Source organism: Hemicordylus capensis, chromosome 8 (assembly GCF_027244095.1).
Source record: "Hemicordylus capensis ecotype Gifberg chromosome 8, rHemCap1.1.pri, whole genome shotgun sequence".
Taxonomy (NCBI): domain Eukaryota; kingdom Metazoa; phylum Chordata; class Lepidosauria; order Squamata; family Cordylidae; genus Hemicordylus; species Hemicordylus capensis.
In genome coordinates, this window is record NC_069664.1 from 16411880 (window position 1) to 16436168 (window position 24289).

Below are 24289 nucleotides of genomic sequence, written 5' to 3' on the forward strand. Positions count from 1 at the left end.
GATGCTGAAAGGCATCATCGTCTCATACTGCATGGCAGGAGGCAATGGTAAACCCCTCCTGTATTCTACCAAAGACAACCACAGGGCTCTGTGGTCACCAGGAGTCGACACTGACTCAACGGCACCCTTTACCTTACCTTTACCAAAAGAGAATATATAAATAGTGTTAACACCCACTTCTTCGGGCAGTGAGTTCCACAGGCAGGAAGCCACAAGTGAAAAGGCCCCCTTTCTGGCCATCACCCACCTGAACTTAGATGACAGGGAGGATTCCAATCAGGACCTAAGGCCTATCTCAAAGACTTGACAGGATCACTTACAGCCACCTGGCTGTATCCGAGGGACAGGTGAGATGGAAATGCCCTCTTCATTGTCTTGGCTGGGACCAACGGTTTCTATATGCCTTCCTTCCTAGAACTACCATTATGGTAGCTGCCATTATGCCTAAGTGCCTCAGAAGGAAAGGAACCTCTTCCTCAGTTCAGCTGGAAATAGAGAGGACAGTTCTCATGTACCTTTTGAGATATACTCAAAAGAGGGAACTTCCCCCCCGCATAATACCACTATGACGAATATTTATACAATGCTCTTCAACCAAAGTTCTCAAAGCGGTTTACACAGAAAAATACATAATTAGTAAAGATGGCCGCATGTCCCCAAATAGCTCGCAATCAAAAAAGAAACATAAGGCAAATACCAGCAACAGCCACTGGAGGGAAGCTATGCTGGGGTTGGATAGGGCCAGTTGCTCTCCCCCTGCTATATGTAAGAGAATCGCCACTTCGAAAGGTATCTCTTTGCTCAGTTAGCAGGGGCTGACTGTACCTACCGCAATTCCTTCTTCTGTGCATTAATTTTACAGAAGGCCTGTCTTTCTCATAGGGTAGCCCTAACTGGGGCAGTTGGTCGGCCCCTCCCCTCCCAGAAATATTTCATGAAGGGGCCATGGTAGTAGCTGAGTTTGCTTATTCTCCTCTCCCCTCCATTTGGTATCATATGGGAGTGTATTGCCAAAAGAGCAACTTATATGTATAGCAAGTAAATAAACAAATAGCAAGTCCTGTATTGGTGAATTTACCTTCACCTCTGCTATATGAATTGGGGGGGGGGGGGAGACAGTAGATTTTAGTAGACATCCTTGGGATGCAATATCGTTCTCCCCCCGCCAGGATCTTCCTGGTTACCACAACAAACGTTATAGATGCTCTATTGCTCATAACAAACACGAGGGGTTTTTACAGGCACAGGCAGAAGGTGATTGCATCAGGAAGTATGGAACCTGTTGCCTGCTGTGAAACCCTGTAAGAGGGAAATGTTATTGAAAAGAAAAAAGTCCAGATGAGTAGTCCCCCCCATGGCTACAGAAAATAAATTTTAAAGCATCCTCAAAACGCACACAGCCAAGCCTGCTACTGCTACAGGCTTAGAAATGAGACAAGGGCTGTACTGAGGAACCAGGAGTAAGAGACGAGAGTTTATTTACTCAGCCGAGGTCCAACAATCCTTCACAATACCCACAGTCGTTTCTCACTCTTATATATGTCTCTGTAGACCTCTTCAGATGTTATAGATCGTGAGCAGCACTCATACCTAGAGCAGGGAAACGGGGAAGTCCCACCTCCCCACTGTCACTCACCCCACGCCCCGACAAACATGCTTATGGCACTGTGCTGTAAAAGGCACTGCAGCCAGTGTGGTGCAGTGGTTAGAGTGCTGGACTAGGACCAGGGAGACTCAAGTTCAAATTCCCATTCAGCCATGAGACTTGCTGGGTGACTCTGGGCCAGTCACTTCGCTCTCAGCCTAACCTACTTCACAGGGTTGTTGTGAAAAAGAAACTTAAGTATGTTTGGGGGGGGGGGAGTGACAGTCAGAGGCGGGACTTCCTCCCCCTTTTTCCCGCTATAGGCATCAGCACTGCTCATGATTTATAATGTCTGAAGAGGGCTTGTGTGTCTGCAGTAAAGAGATCCTCGCCTTCGCATTCCGTAGAAAGGTGAACCTGTTTTGGAGTTATACAACAAGGTGCAGCCTCAAGTGTAACCGATCGGCGGCTTGTAGATAATCCAGCAAGCACTGCCATACATCAATGCCTTAGAGCCCAGAAATGGCAGGAAAGGACTGGGCACTGCGCTAAGGTTATCACCCCGTGCAATTTTAAATGTAATGGATTGTCTGAAGTAACATATTACAGGGAACGGCATCTCAAAAGGCAGAAAAGCAAAGGCACCTCTGGAGCACTAAACGTTTGCAATTTCCATTCACAAAAAGGGTCGGTATTTGATGTCTATATTGCCTGGATATAGGACATAGCTGCCGTTTCTGTAACAGGCAATGTAGCAAGTTGCCGGATACAGAGTCAGATCATTATTTCATCTAACTCAGGCTTCCCCAACCTAGGGCCCTCCAGATGTTGCCAAACTACAATTCCCATCGCCCCCGGCTACAACTTGTTGTAGCTGGGATGATGGGAATTGTAGTTCAGATGGGAATTGTAGTTCCATCAGGATGATGGGAATTGTAGTTCAGATGGGAATTGTAGTTCCATCAGGATGACGGGAATTGTAGTTCAGATGGGAATTGTAGTTCAAACTACAATTCCCATCGCCCCCAGCTACAACTTGTTGTAGCTGGGATGATGGAAATTTTAGTTCAGCAACATCTGGAGGGGCGCAGGTTGGGGAAGCCTGATCTAGCTCAGGATTGTCTACATTGACTGGGAGTGGCTTCTCTAAGCTATCAGGCAGGAGTCTTTCCTATCCCTACCTGGAGATCGCAAAGATTGAATTTGGGACCTTCTGCATGCAAAGCAGATGCTCCTCCACTGAGCTATGATCCTTTCCCATCTGGGTCCATGAGTCTCTTACGGCCCTTATCCAACACCACTATCTAACCACTCCGGAAGTTTGGGGGGAATGATGGGGAAAGTTACCAAGATTAGAACTGTTAGGAGCAGATTCCTGTTCAGAAGGTAACAGAACAGAACTTTGGGCAGAAGCGGAATGATATGGATAATGTGCTTGCAAATCAAAACCACCACCCAGCATCCAATTCCCCCATCTCTCCCTGTCATATTTAGCATGGAAAAGGCAAGGTGACATTTCCCCCATGAAACACTGTGGGGAGGAGAGAGAACTGGATGTGGTTTCAGTGGCAACCCTATGATACACCTCACTTCTAAGTTTAAAGAGGCGATTCACATGAACAGTGCGAAGTGCCAAAAGGAGGTCTGTGGGGTTAGACCCACGCTCCCTACAGATGATCACTTACCCATCGCTGGGTGGGCAGATCACCTGCCCAGACGAGCAGCGGCTCTCGTCTGTCCGCACGTCACCTGGCATCTCTGGGGGTCAGCTGAAGGGAAGCGCCATCACACGGTGCCCCCCCCAAGCCCCAGTAATGCACCATGAGAGTGTGTGGTGCATTTCCGGGACCCTCCTCTCTCCTCTTGCTCCCCATGTATGTCCACTGCAGCCGCAAGCAGCCACGGAGGACACACGATCTGGAAAATAAGGTTAACAGAATGCTCACTCCAGTCACCTCATTTAAGGGGGTGGCTACTTAGGTGGGCATGCCACCATGCGACTTGCCCTCGAGCCTGGTGATTCTCACAAGCGAGCAAAACTGGGCTGGACCCAGTTTGCTCGCTCATGAGAATAGCTTCTAAGAGTGACAAGCTTGTGACTCTTGGTTTCTTTTTATCAACTTGGCATGTGGCTTCCTATCATCTTCTGATATGTCATTTTTCTCATAATATTTCCCATATTATTAAAGCAAGTCCATACACCAAAGCAGGGGTGTTTCGGAAAAATTACATGGAAAATATTAATAGGAAAAGATTGATTTGCAATCCAGCATGTCACCTGGATTTAAGAAAAGTAACCATGGTTTCCAATCCAGTGCCTTTTATTTATTTATTTATTTATTTATTTATTTATTTATTTATTTATTTATCATATTTTTACAGCACCTGATATGTAAATCTCTAGGCGGTGTACAAATCCCAACATTAAAAATCACAGGTTAAAATACATAAAACCCAATGAAAACAATTATTAAAATTTAAATTAAAAGCTTGCGAGAACAGGAAAGTCTTGAGGGTCTTCCTGAAAACAGAGAAGGAGATGCTCTTATTTCAGCAGGGAGCATATTCCAAAGTCCTGGGGCAGCCACAGAGAAAGCCTGGTTTGTTTTGTCTTAGGTTTAAGCAAAGTAACCACTAGCAAAACGTTTCAACATCAAAAGGTTTCAACTCAAAACAGGTCATTTTGAGTGTCTCAAGCTCGAAACAACCTCGGAACAACCTAGTTTCAATTCAAAACATTTCAACATCTTGAGGCCTGTTTTTCCCTTGCTGATTGGGTTTTTGGCACTAGCTTCCGATTGGCTTGCAATTCTATGTGGGTTTGGGGGAAAGGTTAAAAATGTGTTAAAAATCACCTGCTTGCCCATTTCTTTAGTGGGTTGGCTGGTAGGTAGCATCTTTCATGCCCTACAACCCAACCCACTTTGGTATCCCTAGGGGCTACCCATGGGGAATAATGGGAAGTTTCACATTTCTGCATTGTTCCTTTTGGCCAAAATACTTGAAATGTTTCGAGGTTTGTTCCACTGAAACATCTGGGTCAACCATGTTTCAGCTGTCTGCATTTTGTTTCAAGCCCAAAACAAAACGCAAGATCCATTTCATGCACATCCCTAGTAACCACAGTTAATTAAAACTCACCTGCATCAAGAGATAATGAGCAACATTTAGATTTTTTTTTTTTAGGCACAACTAAGTCTCATTGGAATTAATGGGGCTGAAATTAGTTATGATTAACTTGTCTCATGGATTTCAATGGTGCTTATGACTAACAAGTCTGAATATTGCTCATTAAATGCAAACCAATCAGCATATTGAACACATGCAAACTTACATATGAACATAAGAACAGCCCTGCTGGATCAGGCCCAAGGCCTATTTAGGCCAGCATCCTGTCTCACACAGTGGCCCACCAGATGCCTTTGATAAGTCCACAGGCAAGAGGTATAATGCATGCCCTCTCTCCTGCTGTTGCTCCCCTGCAACCGGTATTGAGAGGCATCCTGCCTCTTAGGCTGGAGGTGGCCAACAGCCACCAGACAGCAGCCATTGATAGACCTGTCCACCATAAATTTGTCTAAGCCCCATTTAAAGGCATCCAAGCTGGTGGTCATCACCACATCCCATGACAAATAATTCCATAGATTAGCTATGCACTATGTGAAAAAGTACTTCCTCCTGTCAGTCCTAAATTTCCCGACCTTCAGTTTCGTGGGTTGACCCCTAGTTTTGGTGTTGAGAGAGGGAGAAAAAATTCTCTCTGTCCACCCTGATACAAACTCTAGCAACAAGGATTGTCCCTGAACCTTCATAGTGAGTAAAACCTTATAATTAATCCTGTTTATAAACTTGAAATTGCAAACATCTCTGCAGTGTTTAGCTGTTTTGTCCTTTCCCCCCTATTTAATACAGAAGAACTAAGCTTGAATGAAAGTGACATAATGAAGCCTACCAGAAATTCCATAGTTAAGCTACGATTTGAACCTAAATCTCAGCAACTTTCCCAGCACCCTTACCCACAAAACAACTCTGGAGGAAACCTGGGTCCAATGTGTAACGTTTCCTAGTGCAGGCACCACCAAGCCAATGCCTCCCAATCACTCTATCAAATGCATTGATTTGACCAGCTAAATGAGTGGCTACTCATCATTCCACAGGATGGCTCTAGATAAGCCACTATCTCTCCATCCTAATTCTCTAATATGGGAGCAAAAGTTGCCAACCGCACAAAATTATTGCATGGACAAGCAGAATAGAAGCCATGGAGTACTTCTGACAAACTGTGATAGAAATGCTAAATAGCTATGCCTCGACCCTTGGCATAATTTAATCAGAACTTTAGAGAGATAAAGGAAATTGCACCTGTCTGACCTCACAGACCCTCACATACACCACAAAATGAGTGTGTTGGGTTGTGCATTATCATCATAAATCAGAAGCCATGCAAAGGGATACCAGACAGTGTTGCGTATAAAACAACTGCAAAGCCAGAGAAACTGTTTTTAGCTATTACTTAGAACAAGGGCCCTCACCAGAGTAGACAAATCTTAGCTGATTAATGATACAATTGTTAAGCCATTTATTAGATCTGCAGACAAATAACAATAGTCCCATGGGGGTGGGGTGGGAATACAGGCATTGTTTTTAAGACATGAACTAGCCATTATGATATTTATTCTTCCTCTTCTTTTTCACACCGTCACATGGACTAAACCACAAAGAAGGAAATATGTCCTTGAATATTCAAGTAAGTTATCAAAAGAAAATAAAACTCCCATAAAGCACTCCACAAATCAAACACACACACTTAAGTCAGGGGTTCTCAAGCTTCACTCCCCAGATAATGTTGGACTACAACTCCTATCATCCCCAGCCATAATGGTCTTTGGACACTGTGGCTGGGAAAGATGGGAGTTGTAGTTCAACAACATGTGGGGACCCAAGTTCTCCGGGGGTCACTTAAGCCATTCAAAGAAAAGAGTTCAAGGCCATACCAAAATAGCTCTTATAATACTTCACTAAGTGTATATCTAAACAGTATTTACTGGAGCTAGCATAGACAGCACTAGGGGCCTCAGCATATTCCAAGGCAGACAAGCGAATCGTTAAGAAATCAGTTGGACAAGCTTGACCTCTGCTCACTTTGAACTGATGGGTCAGCTTTCCCATCACCAAAATAAACCATAGTAGGCCGTTCTTATAAAGTCACAGCCTCTCTTTTCCATTGGCCACAATCCTATCCACACTTTTCTGGGCATAAACCCTGCACAACAGAGGCGCCCAAGCCACCTTGAGCATTCTGTGGATAGGCAGAATGTGAATTCCTTATTTAAGGAAACACACTCCCAAACAAACATACACAGGTTTGCATGATAGGTCTTTATGGATGGCATTGTTTCCCTTTATATAACAATATTAAGTAGACATCACTCCAAATTCCTAGGAAGCTGGGTCTCACCAAAACCACATTACAAAAGAAAAATCACAGGAACACAGTACTGGAACATGTATTCTGCTGTAAAATTCTACAACCAGGACCTTGAGCAAAGTAATTTGTTCATATTTGCAGAGTACTTTGGGAAAGAGGATGCTTCTGCCTTTTGCTTGGTCCTGCCACTGATGCTCCATTCAGCCACTGCTATTCTTAACACTTCTTCCTCTCTGTTACTCTCTTGAGTGTCAAGAAAGGGTGGGGAAAAGTTCCAGGTGGGGTAATGAAAGACTACTTGTATTCAAAATAAATGCCCCCCTATAAGGTGACACCTTATTAATCAACAGGATTTTAAATCAATTAATTTGACTAACATTTTATGAATTCACCTTTGTGTATATTATTCCCTTATATTGTGAATTAGCTTTTAAAATCAACTGATCCATCAACTCAACACTGTAACGCTACTTAGGATAAAAAATACTCTCAAAAACACCCACAGCACACAATATCAAGCACAGTGAGAAGAAAAGGAAAAGAAGGTAAATGTTCACATTGCCAGAGAACCTTGCTGTTTCATACGTAGCTCATCAAAGTTACAATTTTCTCTGCATCAAGAGGTTAACTATCCTCAGATCAAATTAGTAAATTCCAGGGCTCTATTTTTCACAATGGATTCTAAATTGCCTATAAAAGGTTTATGGAAGAGAGGAGGCAGAAGTTTTGTACACATACATTCAAACAGACAAATGATTTCATTTGCCACCCTTGAACGTATGTGTACACGTACACACACACACACACACACACACACACACACACCCCTCTGCCCTCCATAAAGAACTCTGTTTGCAATACAATTTCTCTTCAAGGTGGCTCCAAGACAACTTCATAAACTGTAATCGTATAGCTCAATGGGTCAGTGGCTTGGGTTAAATGTTCCGGCTACAGCAACATCTAAACACTATGCAGCATCAAAAATGAGAGGGAAAGGCTGCAACAGAGCTAAAAATACCCTGCTATCTTCTCTCACAGTAATGTCTAAACACAATTCCACAGCAATAAGGTATCCAAACATCCGGCATGGTGGTAAACTGCAATTAAGGAGCTTCGAAAAGCGGGCAGAGAGGTGCAGCATTACTCTGTACTCTGGGTGGAGGGGGGAGAGATTTCAGATGCCTATTACGGCTCATCCTGATGCATTCATATACCCAAGTGTTCCTGCTGAGCAGTGCAGGGTCAGACTCCTTAGACCTCCCCCTCCCACACACGTCTCTTGCTTTGCAATATATTTGAAACACGGGGCTATTTCCTGCAAGCCCATTATAAACAACTTTCCTATTGGGTGAAGAGGGGGAAGGGGAAATTGGCCTCTGCTCATTCAAGTTCACTTCTCATGCAGTCGAGCTGCTGTCCAAGACACCTAAAAATAACAGCTCAGCTGTAATTAGACAAAGAGATCCCCGATGCCTCCAGGAAAGCAACCCCATCCTTCGGCCAGACAAACTAGTGGATTTTATTAAGAGAAAAGCACGGGTGGGGGGGGGTGCAGAAGGTGAACAGCTAGAGTTACGAGAGGAGAGCAAGGCTTGTATAATTAGCTACCTGCTGGAGATTTTATTTTGCAGGCTGTCCGTGCATTCCTGAACTCACTGAGGACCCATGGGCAAAACTGGTGGGTGGGGGGTCTGTGTCATCAACAACAATTTTACCAGCCCAAAACACCAATTGTTTTACAGGTGCAAGCAAGGGTGGAGGCTTCTGCACACAAGATCCTGACGAAAGGGGCTGCCCAGACTTTTCAACACAATGGGCTGCCCTGCTTTGCTCCAGAAGTATGAAGTTTGATTCCTCCCAAGTCTGAAGCAACGCTGACAGGTTTATTCATCAGTTACCCAATATCAAGTGTAACGACATAAAATGGAGCTAGCCAGCAACAGCCAGCTGCCTTCAAGGCGGCAGGGCACGTGTGCGTGTGGACACACACACACACACTCTAAGCCCAGTAGTTTGGAAGAACTCTACTCCAAGGTCCAAAAGCTTGCGGCCCTTGTGAATGAGGAGACCTTTGCCACCAGCGGCTGTAGCATCTCAGAGCTGGCAGCATCCACATCCCCAGAGAAGAGGAAATCAACTGACACAAGAAAATAAGCCGCTCCAGACGTGCAGCCCCATGGCTGTTCATTCAGAAGGGAGCCCCACTGTGGCTAGGTGGCGGGGGGGGGGGTTGACTCCTATTGCAAGTGTGCAGAGGATGGCGGCTCCAGGCAGCGAGCAACGGGGCTTGCTTCCGGGTAAATGAGCTATATAGGACTGCAGCTTCAAACACTTTGTCAAGTATGAGAGATCGAGCTGCTGCACCAGGGCTGTGGATAAATCAAAGCTGCCGAGGGCATCCTGCTGAACACCCCCCCACAACCCACCCCGGCCCTCCAAACAGATGTCCTCAACCCCCAAGCAAGAGGACACAGACCCACACAGGGGCCACACCTCTGCCCTGTAGAAAAGCGTTCCCCCAGCAGCCCCCCACCCCAGAGTCCGCATGCCTCCAAGAGCATCCAGGCTCCAGAACCGAGCCAGCTCCCCACAGCAGCCCAATTGAACCGATAGGCCCCCATCCGCAGCAAAACCAGCCGGGACACGCCGTGCCTCCCCTTCACGGGGGCGGGGGGGGGGAGGACGAGGGGGAGAGGATGGAGGGATTCTGGCGAGCGGGCACTGCAGCAGTCTCCCCCCACCCACCCACCCACCTCCGCAGCCCCCAAGGAGAGTCCAGCCCCCTGCGATGGAGCCATACAACCTGTGGACTGCATCAGAACCCGCTGGGCTGTTGCAAACTTGCCAGCCGAGCCCCCCCCCTCCCCCGCCCCCCAATGCAGAAGCAGCCGCCGCCGCCAGCCGCCTCAGCTCCCGTCTTGCCCACCGAGGCGAGGGGATCGCGCTCACCTCGCAGAGCTCCTGCCCCGCCACGCAGTCCCAGCAGCAGCCCCAGCCAGCAGAGCGGCAGCGGCGAGCTCCTTCGACCGCCTCCGGGCCCCATGCCGCGCGATCCCGAGGCCTGGGAGCGGGGGCTAAACTCCGTCCGACCCGCCGACTACTCCGGGAAACCAAGCGGGGCGCGCGATGCCCGCCAACCGCAGCGGCAGGAGCGCCTCGCCCGCCACCCAGCACCAGACTAAGGCGAGCAGCCGCGCGCCTGCATCCCAATGAGACCCCCCTCCTCCCCGGCAGCCAATTAGGCGAGGGCTGGGCGGGGCCAGCGGCCGAATGGGCGGGGTGGGGCTGGCGGGCCAGGCCAGAGCTCTGCCAGCTGGAGACTAGCGTGGGGGGGAAAAGAAGCAGAACGGGGTTGCTGGGCTTCCCCGCGCTTCGTGGCGCACTCCTTGCCGTGGTGGGGTGGTCGGCCGTCCCCGGCGCTTAGCTTCTCCAAGCCGGCCTGGAAACCGATCGCCTGGCCGCTCAAGGCGTCGCAACAGCCAGCCGCAGCACGCTGCTAAAGGAGTGGGGATGGCAGGCTACTCTCCCCCCAGCTTTCTGCGGGGGCTGAAAGCGGATTCCGGGGCGCGCTCCGGAGACCTAGTCGACCTTGAGCTTGGCTCGTTTCAACTTTGGTGCTCCCCTTCCTTTCCTTTTGGTGGTCTCCTATTTTAACTTCTTTCCTCTTCCATTTTTTCAAGCTAATTTCACTCCTTACTTTTCTGGTAGTTTTTGCTACCATTTGGTAACTTTTTTTAAATCTTTGGGTAGTCCCTTTCCCTTTTGTGGTCTCCTGTTTTCGCTTCTTTTCTTTGTAAAAAAAAAACTAATTTGATAACTCTTACTATTTTTTTAATCTCGCTAATTACTATTTTGGTGATTTTTACTACTCTAGCCACCTAATGGCACAGTGGGGAAATGACTTGATTAGCCAACCAGCGGTTGCCAGTTCAAATTCCCTCTGGTATGTTTCCCATTCTTGTTACAACAGCGATATAGGAAGCTGCTGAAAGGCATAATCTCACACTGTGTGGGAGGAGGCAATGGTCAACCCCTCTTGTATTCTACCAAAGAAAACCACAGGGCTCTGTGGGCGTCAGGAGTTGAAATCGACCTGATGGCACGCTTTACCTTTAGGTGTGTGATGTGCTGAATCAGGGTGCTTAGCACCCAAGAAAGGCAGACACATCACATGCACAGCTGCAAGCAAACTTTGACTGGATGTCGTAACTACATAGGGAAACTCTTCTTCCATGTATATCAGCATCCTTCTATGCATGAAGTGCTAATCACATAGAAAACCCACATGATCTGCCCTGGTCATATGGCTGTGTGTCATTCACAGTCACTGGGATCATATAACAGAAAAGTGTGTCTCATGGCTGTGTGAAAGGCACCGAAGTTCAGGTCTGAGACTGAGAGGACATTTTCATTGCAAAGTCTGAAAATGTTGCAGAGTTGATTTTTTTTTTTCCCCCAGCTAGATGCCAGCTTGCATTAAACAACACCTGGATGTTTGCTTCCTTTCTGTTATGCCTGATACAGAGAAAACTGAAAGATTCAAAAGTCTGCAATGTAATTGGTGGGTTTTTTCCACCCATGCACCTACCCCTGTGAGCACTGAGGAGTTCCAGGGAAGTGTCTTTGTAATATTTGTTGCATCTTAGACTCTTCAAGCAGAGCACAGTGGAGGTAAATTCCTTCAGCACTTCTGTTCTGTTCAGCCCCTAATAATCTTTCATCAAGTAACTAGAGAGCACCTTCATCTGCGGTTGCTTCAGACAACAACTCTATTTCTCCAATTCTATTTCTCTCCCCATCCCCATTCTGCCCGCTGGAAGGTGTCACTTCCCAAATGCTGAGGTATTACATTTGCAAAAGCTGGAGAGAGATTCCTCGAAATCAGAAGAATACCTCCTATCATTAATTCCCACTGCTAAAACATGATGCAATTATCCTGCACTATTAACGCGTTCTGCTTTGTAGGGGATGAATAGCCAGGATTCATAACCATTTTGGCCCAGGAAAAGACTTGTGTTATGTCTCTTATACTTTGACAGTGAATAGATACTGGACCGGGTCTCGCGATCAGAGCGCAGAGGGAGTCCTGGGCGGCTGGATCGGCCGCCCACACAATTTTCGGCTCCATGATGGAGCTGGCGGCGGCTGGGGAGCTCAGGGGCCATGTGGCGCCCAGAAGCCTCAGTATGTCCTGCATGAGTGCGCAGGGCATACTGGCGAGACTCCCGGAGCTGGGAGATGGCTTTTTGTCTCCCCTCCAGGGGTCTACTTGCAAGTAGCCGCAGTGCAGAGCCACATCGCGGCTACTCACGATCAGATAGCCCAGGTTTGCAGAGCACTCACTCCGCAAACCCAGGCTATGGGGAGGGCTACAGGAGCGGGTTACCCACTCAAGAACCACCGGGCTCGCAGCCGAGCCTGGTGGTTCTCACGATTAGCAAAAATCGGGCTAGGCTCTCCTAGCCCAATTTTTGCTAATCGTGAGAATAGCCCCAACGAATGTTATGGCTTAGCCAGCAGGCTTCTTAACTCCCAGCATTTTTCTAAAAATTATACGGGTGATGAAGACAGAGACCAAAGGAGAATCTGTCATTTTTTAAAAAAAAAATAGCACTTGAGGACATAGAGGAAAGTCTAAGGACAGAATATACTTAGAAAGTCTAAGTACAGAATGTACTTTTTAAACAGTTTAATTTGTTATTTTACTAGATTGTTTATATTGTATTTTGTGAAATTTTAGGGTTTATACACTGCCTAGGGATGGTGTAACTTGATGTTATCAGGTAGTATAAAAATGATGAATAAAATGTTTAACACACAAGTTAGGCTAATCGTAAAGACACAAAATATGCATAAATGTTTCCCACTGAAATAGGCAGCCTAGATCCTAACCAGAGCCATTGGTCAAGCCCAGGCTTCAGGTGAGGCATGAGACGCAGGAGAATTCAGAACATGGACAGTTCCAAGGAAGAGCAAGAATAAAGTAATTATTCAGGACCTCAGACAGCACCAAGTAAGCACCATCAAAGTGACCACTAAGCAGGACCAATGGTGGAATCTACTGCCAGTGTGTGTAGGTTGCTGGCTAGTTAGAGTGCTTAGCTCCACCCTTTCTCTGGAGAAAGGCTTGTAAGAGGAGCATTGCCCAATCTTGCAGAAGCTGATGGGGGGTGGGGGTGGGGCTGGGGCTCTGCTCCTAAAGGGACAACTCCAGGTTGTAAGGCAAGAGCAGAGCTATATCTTCAAGTCATGGAGGGGATTCTGGGACAAGATAGGAACACAGGAAGCTGCCATATACTGAGCCAGACCATTGGTCTATCTAGCTCAGTATTGTCTTCACAGACTGGCAGTGGCTTCTCCAAAGTTTCAGGCAGGAGTCTCTCTTAGCCCTATCTTGGAGAAGCCAGGGAGGGAACATGAAACCTTATGCTCTTCCCAGAGTGGCTCCATCCCCTAAGGGGAATATCTTGCAGTGCTCACATGTCTGGTCTCCCATTTATATGCAACCAGGGTGGACCCTGCTTAGCTAACGGGACAAGTCATGCTTGCTACCACAAGACTAGCTCTCCTTTCCTGGTTGCTCCAGTGCAAAGGGCCCTATTGGAAGGGGGCATCCAGAATCTCAGTCATGGGGGCTTCCGACTCTGTCTCATCCCTTGAATCTTCCACATTGACCAGACTGGTGTCATGACATGGAGTCTGTTTGCACATGTGGCTGCCAGTCAAAGTAATTAAGTGATGTGCCTACATGTCTGAACTAGCCCTAATTTTTGTTGAGTTTCCTTGGGATATATTCCCAAATACAGTAAGGGTCAGTATAAACATTGTGTCTGTTGACCCTGCAATTTGTTAGGGTTTTTTTTTCCCCTGTTCTGTTTCCCCCCCTTCTAAATAAAAAGCACAAAGGGCCACACAACCCAGATCATAACTGCTGTAGAAGGTAGAAGATTTTCATTCTTTGGCCCCAATCCAAATTGCCCAACCACACATTTTCCTCCTCTTAAGAAAGAAAATTCCATTAGCACTATAAGAAGCTTCCATCTATTGAATCCATTGAGCTCAATTTGGCCTGCTCTGACTGACAGCTGCTCTTCAGGGCTTCAGGAAAGAAATTTTATCAGCTCTACCTTGGGATTGAACCTGGAGCCTCTGCATGCTGGGCAGATGCTCTGCCACTGAGCTATGGCCGCATCCCCCCATTTCTTCCATCAGGTGACAGCCCTAGTTTTTATACACGGTGAAGCAATAAAGGATGCAATTACCCATCTGCAGTTCCATGAACACTGTACCATGCAATTTATCTGCATGTGCAGTTGAGCTGTGTGTGTGTGTGTGTGTGTGTGTGTGTGTGTGTGTGTGTGTGTGTATAATCAGCAGGTAACCTCCAGGATTGACTATTGCAATGCACTCTACATGGGGCTGCCTTTGTATGTTGTTCGGAAACTTCAGTTCAAAATGCGGCAGCCAGACTGGTCTCTGGGGTAACCCAGAGAGATCATATTATGCATGTTTTAAAACAGTTGCACTGGCTGCCGATATGTTTCCATGCAAAATACAAAGTGTTGGTTATTACCTTTAAAGCCCTGAAAAGCTTGGGTCTGGGCAACCTTAGAGCATGCCTTCTTCTGTAGGATCCCCATCGCACATTGAGGTCACCTGGAGAGGTCCATCTCCAGTTATCACCAGTACATCTGGTGACGACTTGGAACTGGGCCTTCTCTGTACTTGCCCCTGGCCTATGGAATGCACCCTTGGCAGATATCCGCAGTTTAGTGCCACTGTTGGCCTTTAAGAGAGCCCTAAAAACTTACTTGTTTGGGCCTGGCCTGTGAAGGTTTTTCCATTGTTTGGGGGTATTTTCATTGGTTTTGAATTGTGTGTTTTGTTTTGTTTTTAAAAAAGACTACTGTATATTGTTTTAAGCAGTGTGTTTTAAATGGTACTTGTTTTTATGTCTTTTAAAACTTGTTGTCCACAGCCCAGTGCCTTTGGATGGGGCGGTCTATAAATAAAATAAATAAATAAAACCTGGTGTTGGTGGAAGGAGAGCTGGTCTTGTGATACCAAGCATGTATTGTCCCTTAGCCAAGCAGGGTCCACCCTGGTTTGCATTTGGATGGGAGACTACAAGTGAGCACTACAAGACATTCCCCTTAGGGGTTGCTACTCTGGGAAAAGGAGGTTCCAAGTTCCATCCCTGTCATCTCCACCTTGAGATTGTTTTTAATGAAAGACGGTATATAAATCCTACAATACAATATCTCTAGATAAGGCTGAGAGACTTCTGCCTGCAACTTTGGAAAAGCCGCTGCCAGTCTATGGAGACAATATTGAGCTAGAATGGACCTATGGTCTGACTCCATATATGGCAGCTTCCTATGTTCTTATGTTCCTAGATGGACCAATGGTCTGATTCAACAGAAGTTGGCTTCCTACAGAACCATGCATTTCTGTGCTCCACTATCACTTCCCAGTGGTTCCTGGTAAGAGCAGGTAGCCAGCCATTCCAATAGTTGGTCCGCTCTGGGATGAGCACCTTCATGCTTGCATGCAGGCAGTTCCAAGTTCCCTCCCTGGCAGCATCTCCAAGATAGGGCTGAGAGAGACTCCAAGGGCCTGCAACCTTGGAGAAGCCGCTGCCAGTCTTGGTAGGCAATACTGAGCGAGATGGACCTATGGTCTGACTCGGTAGAAGGCAGCTTCCTATGTTATGATATAACATCCAACTCGTTTGGATGTTAGACATTCTTCTTTCCCTCCCTTCCCCATTGTGTGCCTAATACTTTGCAGGAGGCGCGCAGCAGGAGTGATTTGCCAGCGATAAAAATGTGACCTCTGCTCCCTGCAAGGAGCACAGGCTGCCTCTCGCACAAGTGGATTCCAAAGCACTGAGGAACAGGCCAAGAGCCAGCCCTGCTAAAACTTTGTATTGCTGAGGCAGATGGATAAAATGTAAAAACTCACCTCAAGCACTTTATAATAGACATGGGCACATCACCACTTCTAGCCAATTGCCTACATAAGGAAGCAACTTTGCAGCAGGATATTACATGTCAGCACAAAAAGGAAGGAAGAGAGATGGTGCAGAGAATTTTTCCTTCAGAGCCTTGGGGTCCTGACTTTGCAGCACTTTCTCTCTCCAGATCTACATACTCAACTAGATTTGCAGTGAGTCCACCTAATTATGCACTCTTGGATCGGTCTCTGAGTGAATATTTTATCGAGGACATCAAAGTACCAAGTTCCTTGTTATTCATATAGTTATGGCAGGGGAAGGAAGAGGAAACAACCACTGAAGGGGAGAAAAAAGAGTAACAGCTGGCGACTTTAATCAATGCACTGGGAAGCACTATTAACATGGAACATTTTGCGAGAAACCGATGAAGTACAGAAGAATGCTTCCACTTTCAAGGCAACCCCGGCTACATCACTTAAGATTGAATAATTAGGCATCCTATCATAGACACATTAATAGAGGCATTTCATCACCAATACTGAAGAACTGGTATGTCTGAGTGTGTGCAAAGTGCTTTTTGGAGGAGGAAGAGAAGACTGCCGATGGAGCCTATTATTATTATTATCATTATTATTATTACATTTGCCCAGAGCGGTGTACTACATACTTGAGTTTCTCCTCAAAACAACCCTGTGAAGTAGGTTAGGCTGAGAGAGAAGTGACTGGCCCTGAGTCACCCAGCTAGTCTCATGGCTCAATGGGGATTTGAACTCGGGTCTCCCCAGTTCTAGTCCAGCTCAGCTGCGAGCCCGGTGGTTCTAGAGCGGGTAACCTGCTCTGGAACCCCTGGTAAAAAGCAGGTTTGCGGAGCGAGCGCTCCACAAACCTGCTTTTTACATTCGTGAGTAGCCGCGGTGCACCTTCGCAGCGCACCTACTCACGAGCAGACCCCCGGCCAGGAGGTGAAAAGCTGCCTCCCAGCTCAGGGGTCTCCCCAGTATGCCCTGTGTGCTCGTGCAGGGCATACTGGGGCTTGCAGGGGCTGCGTGGCCCCCAAGCTCCCCAGCCCCCGCCGGTTCTGTCAATCTGTAGAGCCAGCAATCATGTGGGAGGCCGATCCAGCCGCCCAGTGCTCCCGCTCTGCTTGTGAGTGGGGAGAGCAGGCTTAGTCCGCTCTCCCCGCTCACCTGAAGAAACCAGTTCTCACGGATCGAGAGACCCGGCTCTTTGTCTCAGAGCAAGCTTATGTGAGGGAAAGAAATGCTGAATCATCCCTTCTGAGCTACTTGGCTAGGCGTCTCCTAAAACTATCTTGTATTATTGGTAGGTTCAAAGGCTGCCACCACCACCTGTTATATAGACAGAGCTTAAACTTCCCTGGGCTTGGGGCGGAATTCCAGGGAAAACTCTCTTTATTTTGCTATTGGATAAGTACAAAAACCTTCCACGTGCAAGCCTACACATGTTGAGAAAATGGATATCTTCTGACCATTTGAGGACATAATTGCACCAGTGAGGTCCCCCTTTGGGCCATCTTTCCCTGAGTTAAGAACCAACTCGGAGAGGCTTGTAAAAAGAAAAGACTTAAAAACACAGTTTTATTTAAGAACTGCAGACTGCTTCTTTCTGAGGCTTTCTACCTTTCTTAGAAACAGTTAATATTTAGTAGATTACAGAAATAGGTTGTCTTAGGCATGTTTAAATGTTTACAGAGTCTTTTGCAATGCCCTAGGTAGGATGGGCGTAGGCTAGTGTTTCTTATTTCAATTATGTTGCAGGTAAACTAAATTAAAACAATACCAGGAATATACAAAAGCACACACACCAAAGAAATATAACTTCTAATGCAAAGTCTGACTAAACAAATGTTTCCCTAAATTAATTTTCCTGAAACCAAAGCCCAGGCTTCCTTTCCTTGAACTCACCAAACTCTAGATGAGAATTCAAGCTTCCTGCCCTCCTGTCTTTCAAGGATCTGCAGAGTTATTTTATTAGAGCAACCTTCATGCTGGCTTTGATCATGAGGGACCAAACTCCTCACTAAGGCCCCTCACTAAGCCTTTTTGCACATGCTTCTCTCCAAAGACTGCCCTTCTTGTTTCCAGAGTTCCCCACAACTTCTCTCAAGGTCCCACCCACCTGGTGTACTGATTGGTTGCCCTGGAGTTCACCAGCATGTCAGTCAAGGTACCAAGCACCCTACACTCAAGGTACTAGCGATGAAGGGAGATGGAAGAGACAGGTAAACCAGTAGTGGTGAGGGAAGATGTAGAAAACAGTAGCCATTACATGTAAAGGGTTTCAAGATGTATGTTCCAAGTCTGCTCTCTGCATTCCAGCTAGAAGGAAAATATTATGAAGACATGAAGTGGCTGAGTCATACATTGCAAGGATTTTTGCTCATTTGTTTTACTTATTCTTGATCTTAGAGCAAAACATCTACAAGAATTGTTTGCAAGCACCTCTGGGCATGTCCATTAGCCTTTTCATGCTAATGAGTTATCTCTCTGCTCAAGGGCTTTGCCTTTGCCAAATAAGATATGATGGCAGAAGACTCAAGTGTTTAAAGGAACAGATATGCTGCTTGACCCAAACTTCTTGACCCAAACTTCTTTCTTGTATCTCAGACTGAGGCAGTGGCCCAGAATGCTTTATATCAGCTTTGACTGATGTGCCAACTGTATCCATTTCTGGAAGAGAGCAAACTTAATTCAGCAGTATGTATGTTGACCACTGTAGTGTGTTCTGTGTTACACTGCCTTTGTATGTTGTCCAGAAACTGCAATTGGGGCAAAATTATCCAGGCTGGTCTCCAGGATAACCTGAAGAGTCAGGGTTGTTTTAATGAAAGACAGTATAAAAATTAATGATAATTAAATAAAATTAAATAATTGATTGATTGATTGATTGATTAAGTGCCATCAAGTTGGCGTTGACTCTTAGCGACCACATAGATAGATTCTCTCCAGGATGATCTGTCTTCAACTTGGCCTTTAAGATCTTTCAGTGGTGCATTCATTGCTGTCGTAATCGAGTCCATCCACCTTGCTGCTGGTCATCCTCTTCTTCTCTTTCCTTCAACTTTTCCCAGCATTATGGACTTCTCAAGGGAGCTGGGTTTTCGCATGTGTCCAAAGTATGATAGTTTGAGCCTGGTCATTTGTGCCTCAAATGAAATTTCTGGATTGATTTATTCTATGATCCATTTGTCTGTTTTCCTGGAAGTCCATGGTATCCTCAAAAGTCACATACAGCACCAAAGTTCAAAAGCGTCAATAATTTCGAATATTACTCCTATTTTAAAAGAACGACGCTGGCTGCTGATAATGTTCCGGATGAAATATGAAGTGCTAGGAATCACCTTTAAATCCCTAAATGGCTTGGGCACAGGGTATTTAAGAGAACACCTTCTTCTCCATGAGGCCTACTGCTTACTAAGATCATCTGGGAAGGTCAGCCTATGGTTGCCACAGGTTGCCCGCTCATCTGGTGGCAACTCATGGCCAGGCTTTCTCTATGGCATCCCTGAGGTTCTGGAACACACTTCCTTCTGAAAGAAGGGCTATGATATCCTTGACCGTTTTAAAGAACACTCTTAAAACCCATCTGTTTAATCAGGCCTTTGGTTACTTTTAAGGAGTTTCTGAAGTGTTGGAATAACTTACTTCCTCATAATTGGTGATGGGGCTTTAGCTCAGTGTGGAACATCTGTTTTGCATACAGAAGGTCCCAGGTTCAATCCCTGGCACCTCCAAGTAGAGTTAGGAAAGACTCCTGCCTCAAACTTTGGAGAACCACTGCCAGTCAGCGTAGACAATACAGAACTAGATAGAGTCAGACAATACAGAACTAGATGCTCCTATAATCGCTTCCCACCCAACCTGGCAATTTTCTCCTTTGTTGAGCTTGGATGCATGAGTTTGCCTTGGAGAAAAGTGCTTCAGAAGAAGGGTTTCAGGATAGAAGTTGTACAGAACCCCCTGCCTACTTCTCACCCACATGGCCTTTTGCTGAGAAGAAAATCAGACTCTCCTCCTCTTTTTATATGATTAGAACAGATTCTGTTTTAAACATGAAGCTCTCTTGCCATAATGTCTAATTTGAGCCCAAGAAGATTGACAAGTAGTGCCATGAAACCATGTTCCCCCCATCTTTCATCATCAAGAGTCAACAAAGCCTGTTTACTTTTGATCTGTATCGCATGCCAGATCTTTTCAATGCACAGAAACCCTTTTTTTAAGCCAGGCTAAAATTCTAGGCAGTCCCCCCACCCCATTTTTCTTGATATTGTATGAAGATGAAATGCAGCTCTTAGGCTTCTGTGCTATTATGCTTCATAGTCATCAAAACAGATGCAAAAGCTTTTATGTAAAGATACAGATCTAACATCGCCTGTGATGGTGAAAATATGGGTTGACTTATTTTCTTTTAAAGAACTAAGTTCTAAATGACTCCACATCACTCATGCAAAGTTAAAGTCACCATATGGGCAGTCACAAGCCATCACTTTTGATGAGATGAAAAGCTATATTATTTTCAAGCTGATTAACCCAAGATGAATTGCAACACAACTGCTTGCAGTGTTTCCCTGTGTGTTTACACTGCCTACAATTGACAAACACCATAAGGCAAAGTTAATGTGATAAAAGGGAGAATGCAAAAGTGTTTGGATTTACATCAACAATGAAATCTGGGAATTTGAACACCAATCGGAGGCTCCAAATGTGAACTCTGCTAATTCATGTTCAAATCAGACAGCACCCTAGCGGTTAGAGAAAGGTAAAATCTTTAACATTTCATTAAGGCTGGGGAAAAGGGACTAAGATTTCAGAGCATTTTGAAGGGAAAAATATCCTACCCCCCTTCTGACAGGCAGAGAGGATATTTTGAAATTATAATTTCCATGCCGCTTTTTTATTTCATGGTACAAATTGGAATTCTATACCCACCCACGTTCATTTGTCATCAGTGCAGGCTTTTCTTTGTTGCTGCTGCCACTGAGCTAAGGACACGGCAACCATCCAATTCATTGAAACTGCTACATAAAAGAGAGAGTGAGAGAACACACCGTCAGAAATATGCAAGATATCCATCAAGAGGTGTCAGTATTTTTCTCCTTTCAGAACTAACTAATAGTATCATTTCTTTAGAGTTCTTTATATCTGAACTTACCAGGAGGGAGAAAATAGTTAACAAGTGCAGCATGCAAAGCTATTCTTTCCAACGGCAACAACAGAAGCAGGATGTTGTAAGAATCCTCTCATTTAGCAGCTATTTGTAACTGGTGGTTCAAAGTGTGCGTCTGTATGTCTGTAGGATGAGGTTCCATCTTCCGGGAAAGGGGAATTCACTGAGTAGCTGCTTTGAACATATCTCATGCCTAGTACAACACAAAGTATCTCTGACTTAGCAGGATATTGCTGCCTGCAAGCAAAGGTCTCGTTTGAGGGCAAGAAAGAGGACCCACCAGAAAATCAGAGCTCTCTGAACCAAAGAGCTACAGGGCTAGCTATTTTTAATCCCAGGAAGACTCACTGGTTTTCCTCTGTAGGCCGTCACTGAACAAGTTCAATTTTTTCTCGTCATCAAAGGTTCTCTCTCACCTTTGCTCTTCTGAAGCCAAATCACCCGGAAAATGAAACACTTGGCTTGAAAGCTTCCTTCAGCAATTAAACCTAAGGGCAGGTTCTCACAGTCTGTTTCCTACCGAAAGTCGGATGGTGGAGGCAGGCACACTCTTGTGGATCTTGGCTGGCATGACCATATATTGCATAAAAACAGACACTTTTGGCTTGGCACGGTGCCACAATTGTGAATCCTAGATAGAGGTGTATATTATTATGCACAGTGTGGGTATAATAGATAGTGATGCTTTTAAAAATCTCTTCTTTCATAATGTCGGAGAGAATATATCACCCGGGGTCATCCATTCAAGCTAAATACTGGAGGCTCAGGACAGACTGAAGGAAATACTACTTTACACAACATGTAGTTGAACTTTGGAATTTGCTGCCACTGGATGTGGTGATGGACATCAGTCTGGGTGGTTTTAAAAAAGGGAATGGACGAATTCATGGAGGAGAGGGCTATCAGTGGCTAGTCATTGTATGGGAGAAGCATACCAGATGTTAGGGAACACCAATGGGAGTGGGCAATATCCCTCAATTCCCCACTTGAAGCTTCCCAGACACAGCTGGTTGGCCGATGTATGAGGCAGGATACTGGACTGGATGAGCCTTTGTCCTGATCCAGCAGGGCTTTTCTTATACAAATATAATGAATATTTATTTATATACCACTTTTCAACAAAAAGGTCCCAAAGTGGTTTACATAGATATAAACAAACAAACAAATTAATTAAATAAAATGGTTTCCTGTCTCCAAAGGGCTCACAGTCTAAAAAAGAAACTAGACTCCAGCAACAGCCACTGGAGGGATGCTGTGCTGGGGATGGATAGGGCCACTTGCTCTCCTCCAGCTCAATCAGGGCTGCACAACTTCGGACCTCCTGCAGATGTTGGCCTACAATTCCCATAATCCCTGGCTATTGGGCGCTGTGGTTGTGGATTATGGGAGTCCAAAAACAGCCGGGGGGGACTAAGTTGAGCAGGTCTGTGCTAAACTAAGAGAATCACCACTTTTAAAAGTTTCCTCTTTGCTCAGTTAACCAGTTATGTTCTTAGATCTGATCTATGGTTACATTCTTGCTTGGCACCATGCCAAAGGATCTGCCCAGCTTTTAAATGGCACCCCATCACTCCAGCTGAGGTTCACAGGAGCATGCATGCCTCCTCCTCCTCCTCCTCCTCCTCCTCCTGCTCCTGACTTTAAGCAGCAAACAGATAGTGAGAACCTGCCCTAAACGTATTGTAACCAGCTGATTCTCCTATGTATGTAAAACACAAAATGTCAAAAAACATTTTTTTTAAAAATTAAGTACACTTTGTTGAATACTTTCTGTGTGCTACAGAGAAAGAAGAGGAATAATTATCCCGGCCACTTACACTTGATGTCAGCAGTGAATTTAACTAGAAGACCACTTCATTGCAAGGAGGGAGGCTAGGACCCCCTACTTTCAGAAATTGCTTCCTTCATATCTTTCTCTTGCCTCTGGGCTTGCCAAATGGTCTCTTTCAAGGGGCTAGATTTGGTTCAGAGCTCACCAGTTGCTTAATGTGGTAGAGTCAAAAGGTATTGGACTTAGATCAGGAAGACGTGGGTTCAAATTTCTGACCCCTGGCTTACTGCTTGATCCTGGCTCCTAAATTTTCCACCTGGGTTTTTGACTTCTGGCTTTGGCTCTCAAGAGGAGAGAGGAGAGCTGGTCTTGTGGTAGCAAGCATGACTTGTCCCCTTAGCTAAGCAGGGTCCACCCTGGTTGCATATGAAAGGGAGACAAGAAGTGTGAGCACTGTAAGATATTCCCCTCAGGGGATGGAGCTGCTCTGGGAAGAGCAGAAGGTTCCAAGTTCCCTCCCTGGCTTCTCCAAGATAGGGCTGAGAGAGATTCCAGCCTGCAACCTTGGAGAAGCCACTGCCAGTCTGTGAAGACAATACTGAGCTAGATAGACCAATGGTCTGATTCCGTGTATGGCAGCTTCCTGTGTTCCTCTGACCCTTGCTGTGCTTCCTATACTTATTTCCTGGTCTGTGTCCTTAGTTCTCCAAGCACCAGCTTTCAGCCCCACATTATCCAGAGGTAGCTGCCCATGGCATAGCCCACATTCCTCAGAAACCAATGCAATATCTCAGCGTAGCCATTTCTCCCTGCCCAAGCTGGTGGAGATGGTCTTAGAGGTGGTATTGACTTTCCAAAGCATTGACAGTTCCAGGGCTGACTGCCGTGGTGGATTTCAATTCCATGCTGAAACCATCTGAATAGATTTGCCTTAGGATGCCATGGCTGCCATTACAATTATGGGCCTGACTCAAATCTGGAGCCATACATGTGGCAAGACACATGTTGGATTGGATTTACAGAATGGGAAAAGGATGCTCTGTGGTGAGAACCATTAGTTACTCTCTTCTCATGGACAGATCATTACATGTTAGACTTTGTCTTCAGACTCCTGCAGACTCTCTTCAGACTCCTGATTATCCCTGCAGGGTGGGAACTATGGTGGTCTACCCTCAGGGTGGTCTACCCTTGAAAGCATATGAATGCTCATGGATTCTTGATTCTTCTGGTGCTGTTTCTTCCTGAAGTAACACTGACACTTGCCCTCACAGTGGCGTCATGAACCCCAAACTTGACCCCATGGTATGCGGGTCTAACTCTGAGGATTCACCGGAGAAGGCAATCAATAGCATTGAATCTGAC

The 24289-nt window shown here is 45.8% G+C and overlaps 1 protein-coding gene across 6 annotated transcripts in view; it reads right to left on the reverse strand.

The window, feature by feature from the left end:
* UNC5D (unc-5 netrin receptor D) overlaps positions 1–10205 on the reverse strand; it is a 420790-nt gene extending 410585 nt beyond the window's left edge. For all 6 annotated transcript variants that reach the window (XM_053269389.1, XM_053269395.1, XM_053269393.1 and 3 more), the window contains exon 1: positions 9963–10205. In XM_053269389.1, coding sequence (XP_053125364.1) covers positions 9963–10056 — 94 coding nt within the window. In that variant the 5' untranslated portion in view covers positions 10057–10205. The remainder of the gene's footprint in view (positions 1–9962) is intronic.
* Between the last annotated feature and the right edge of the window lie 14084 nt (positions 10206–24289).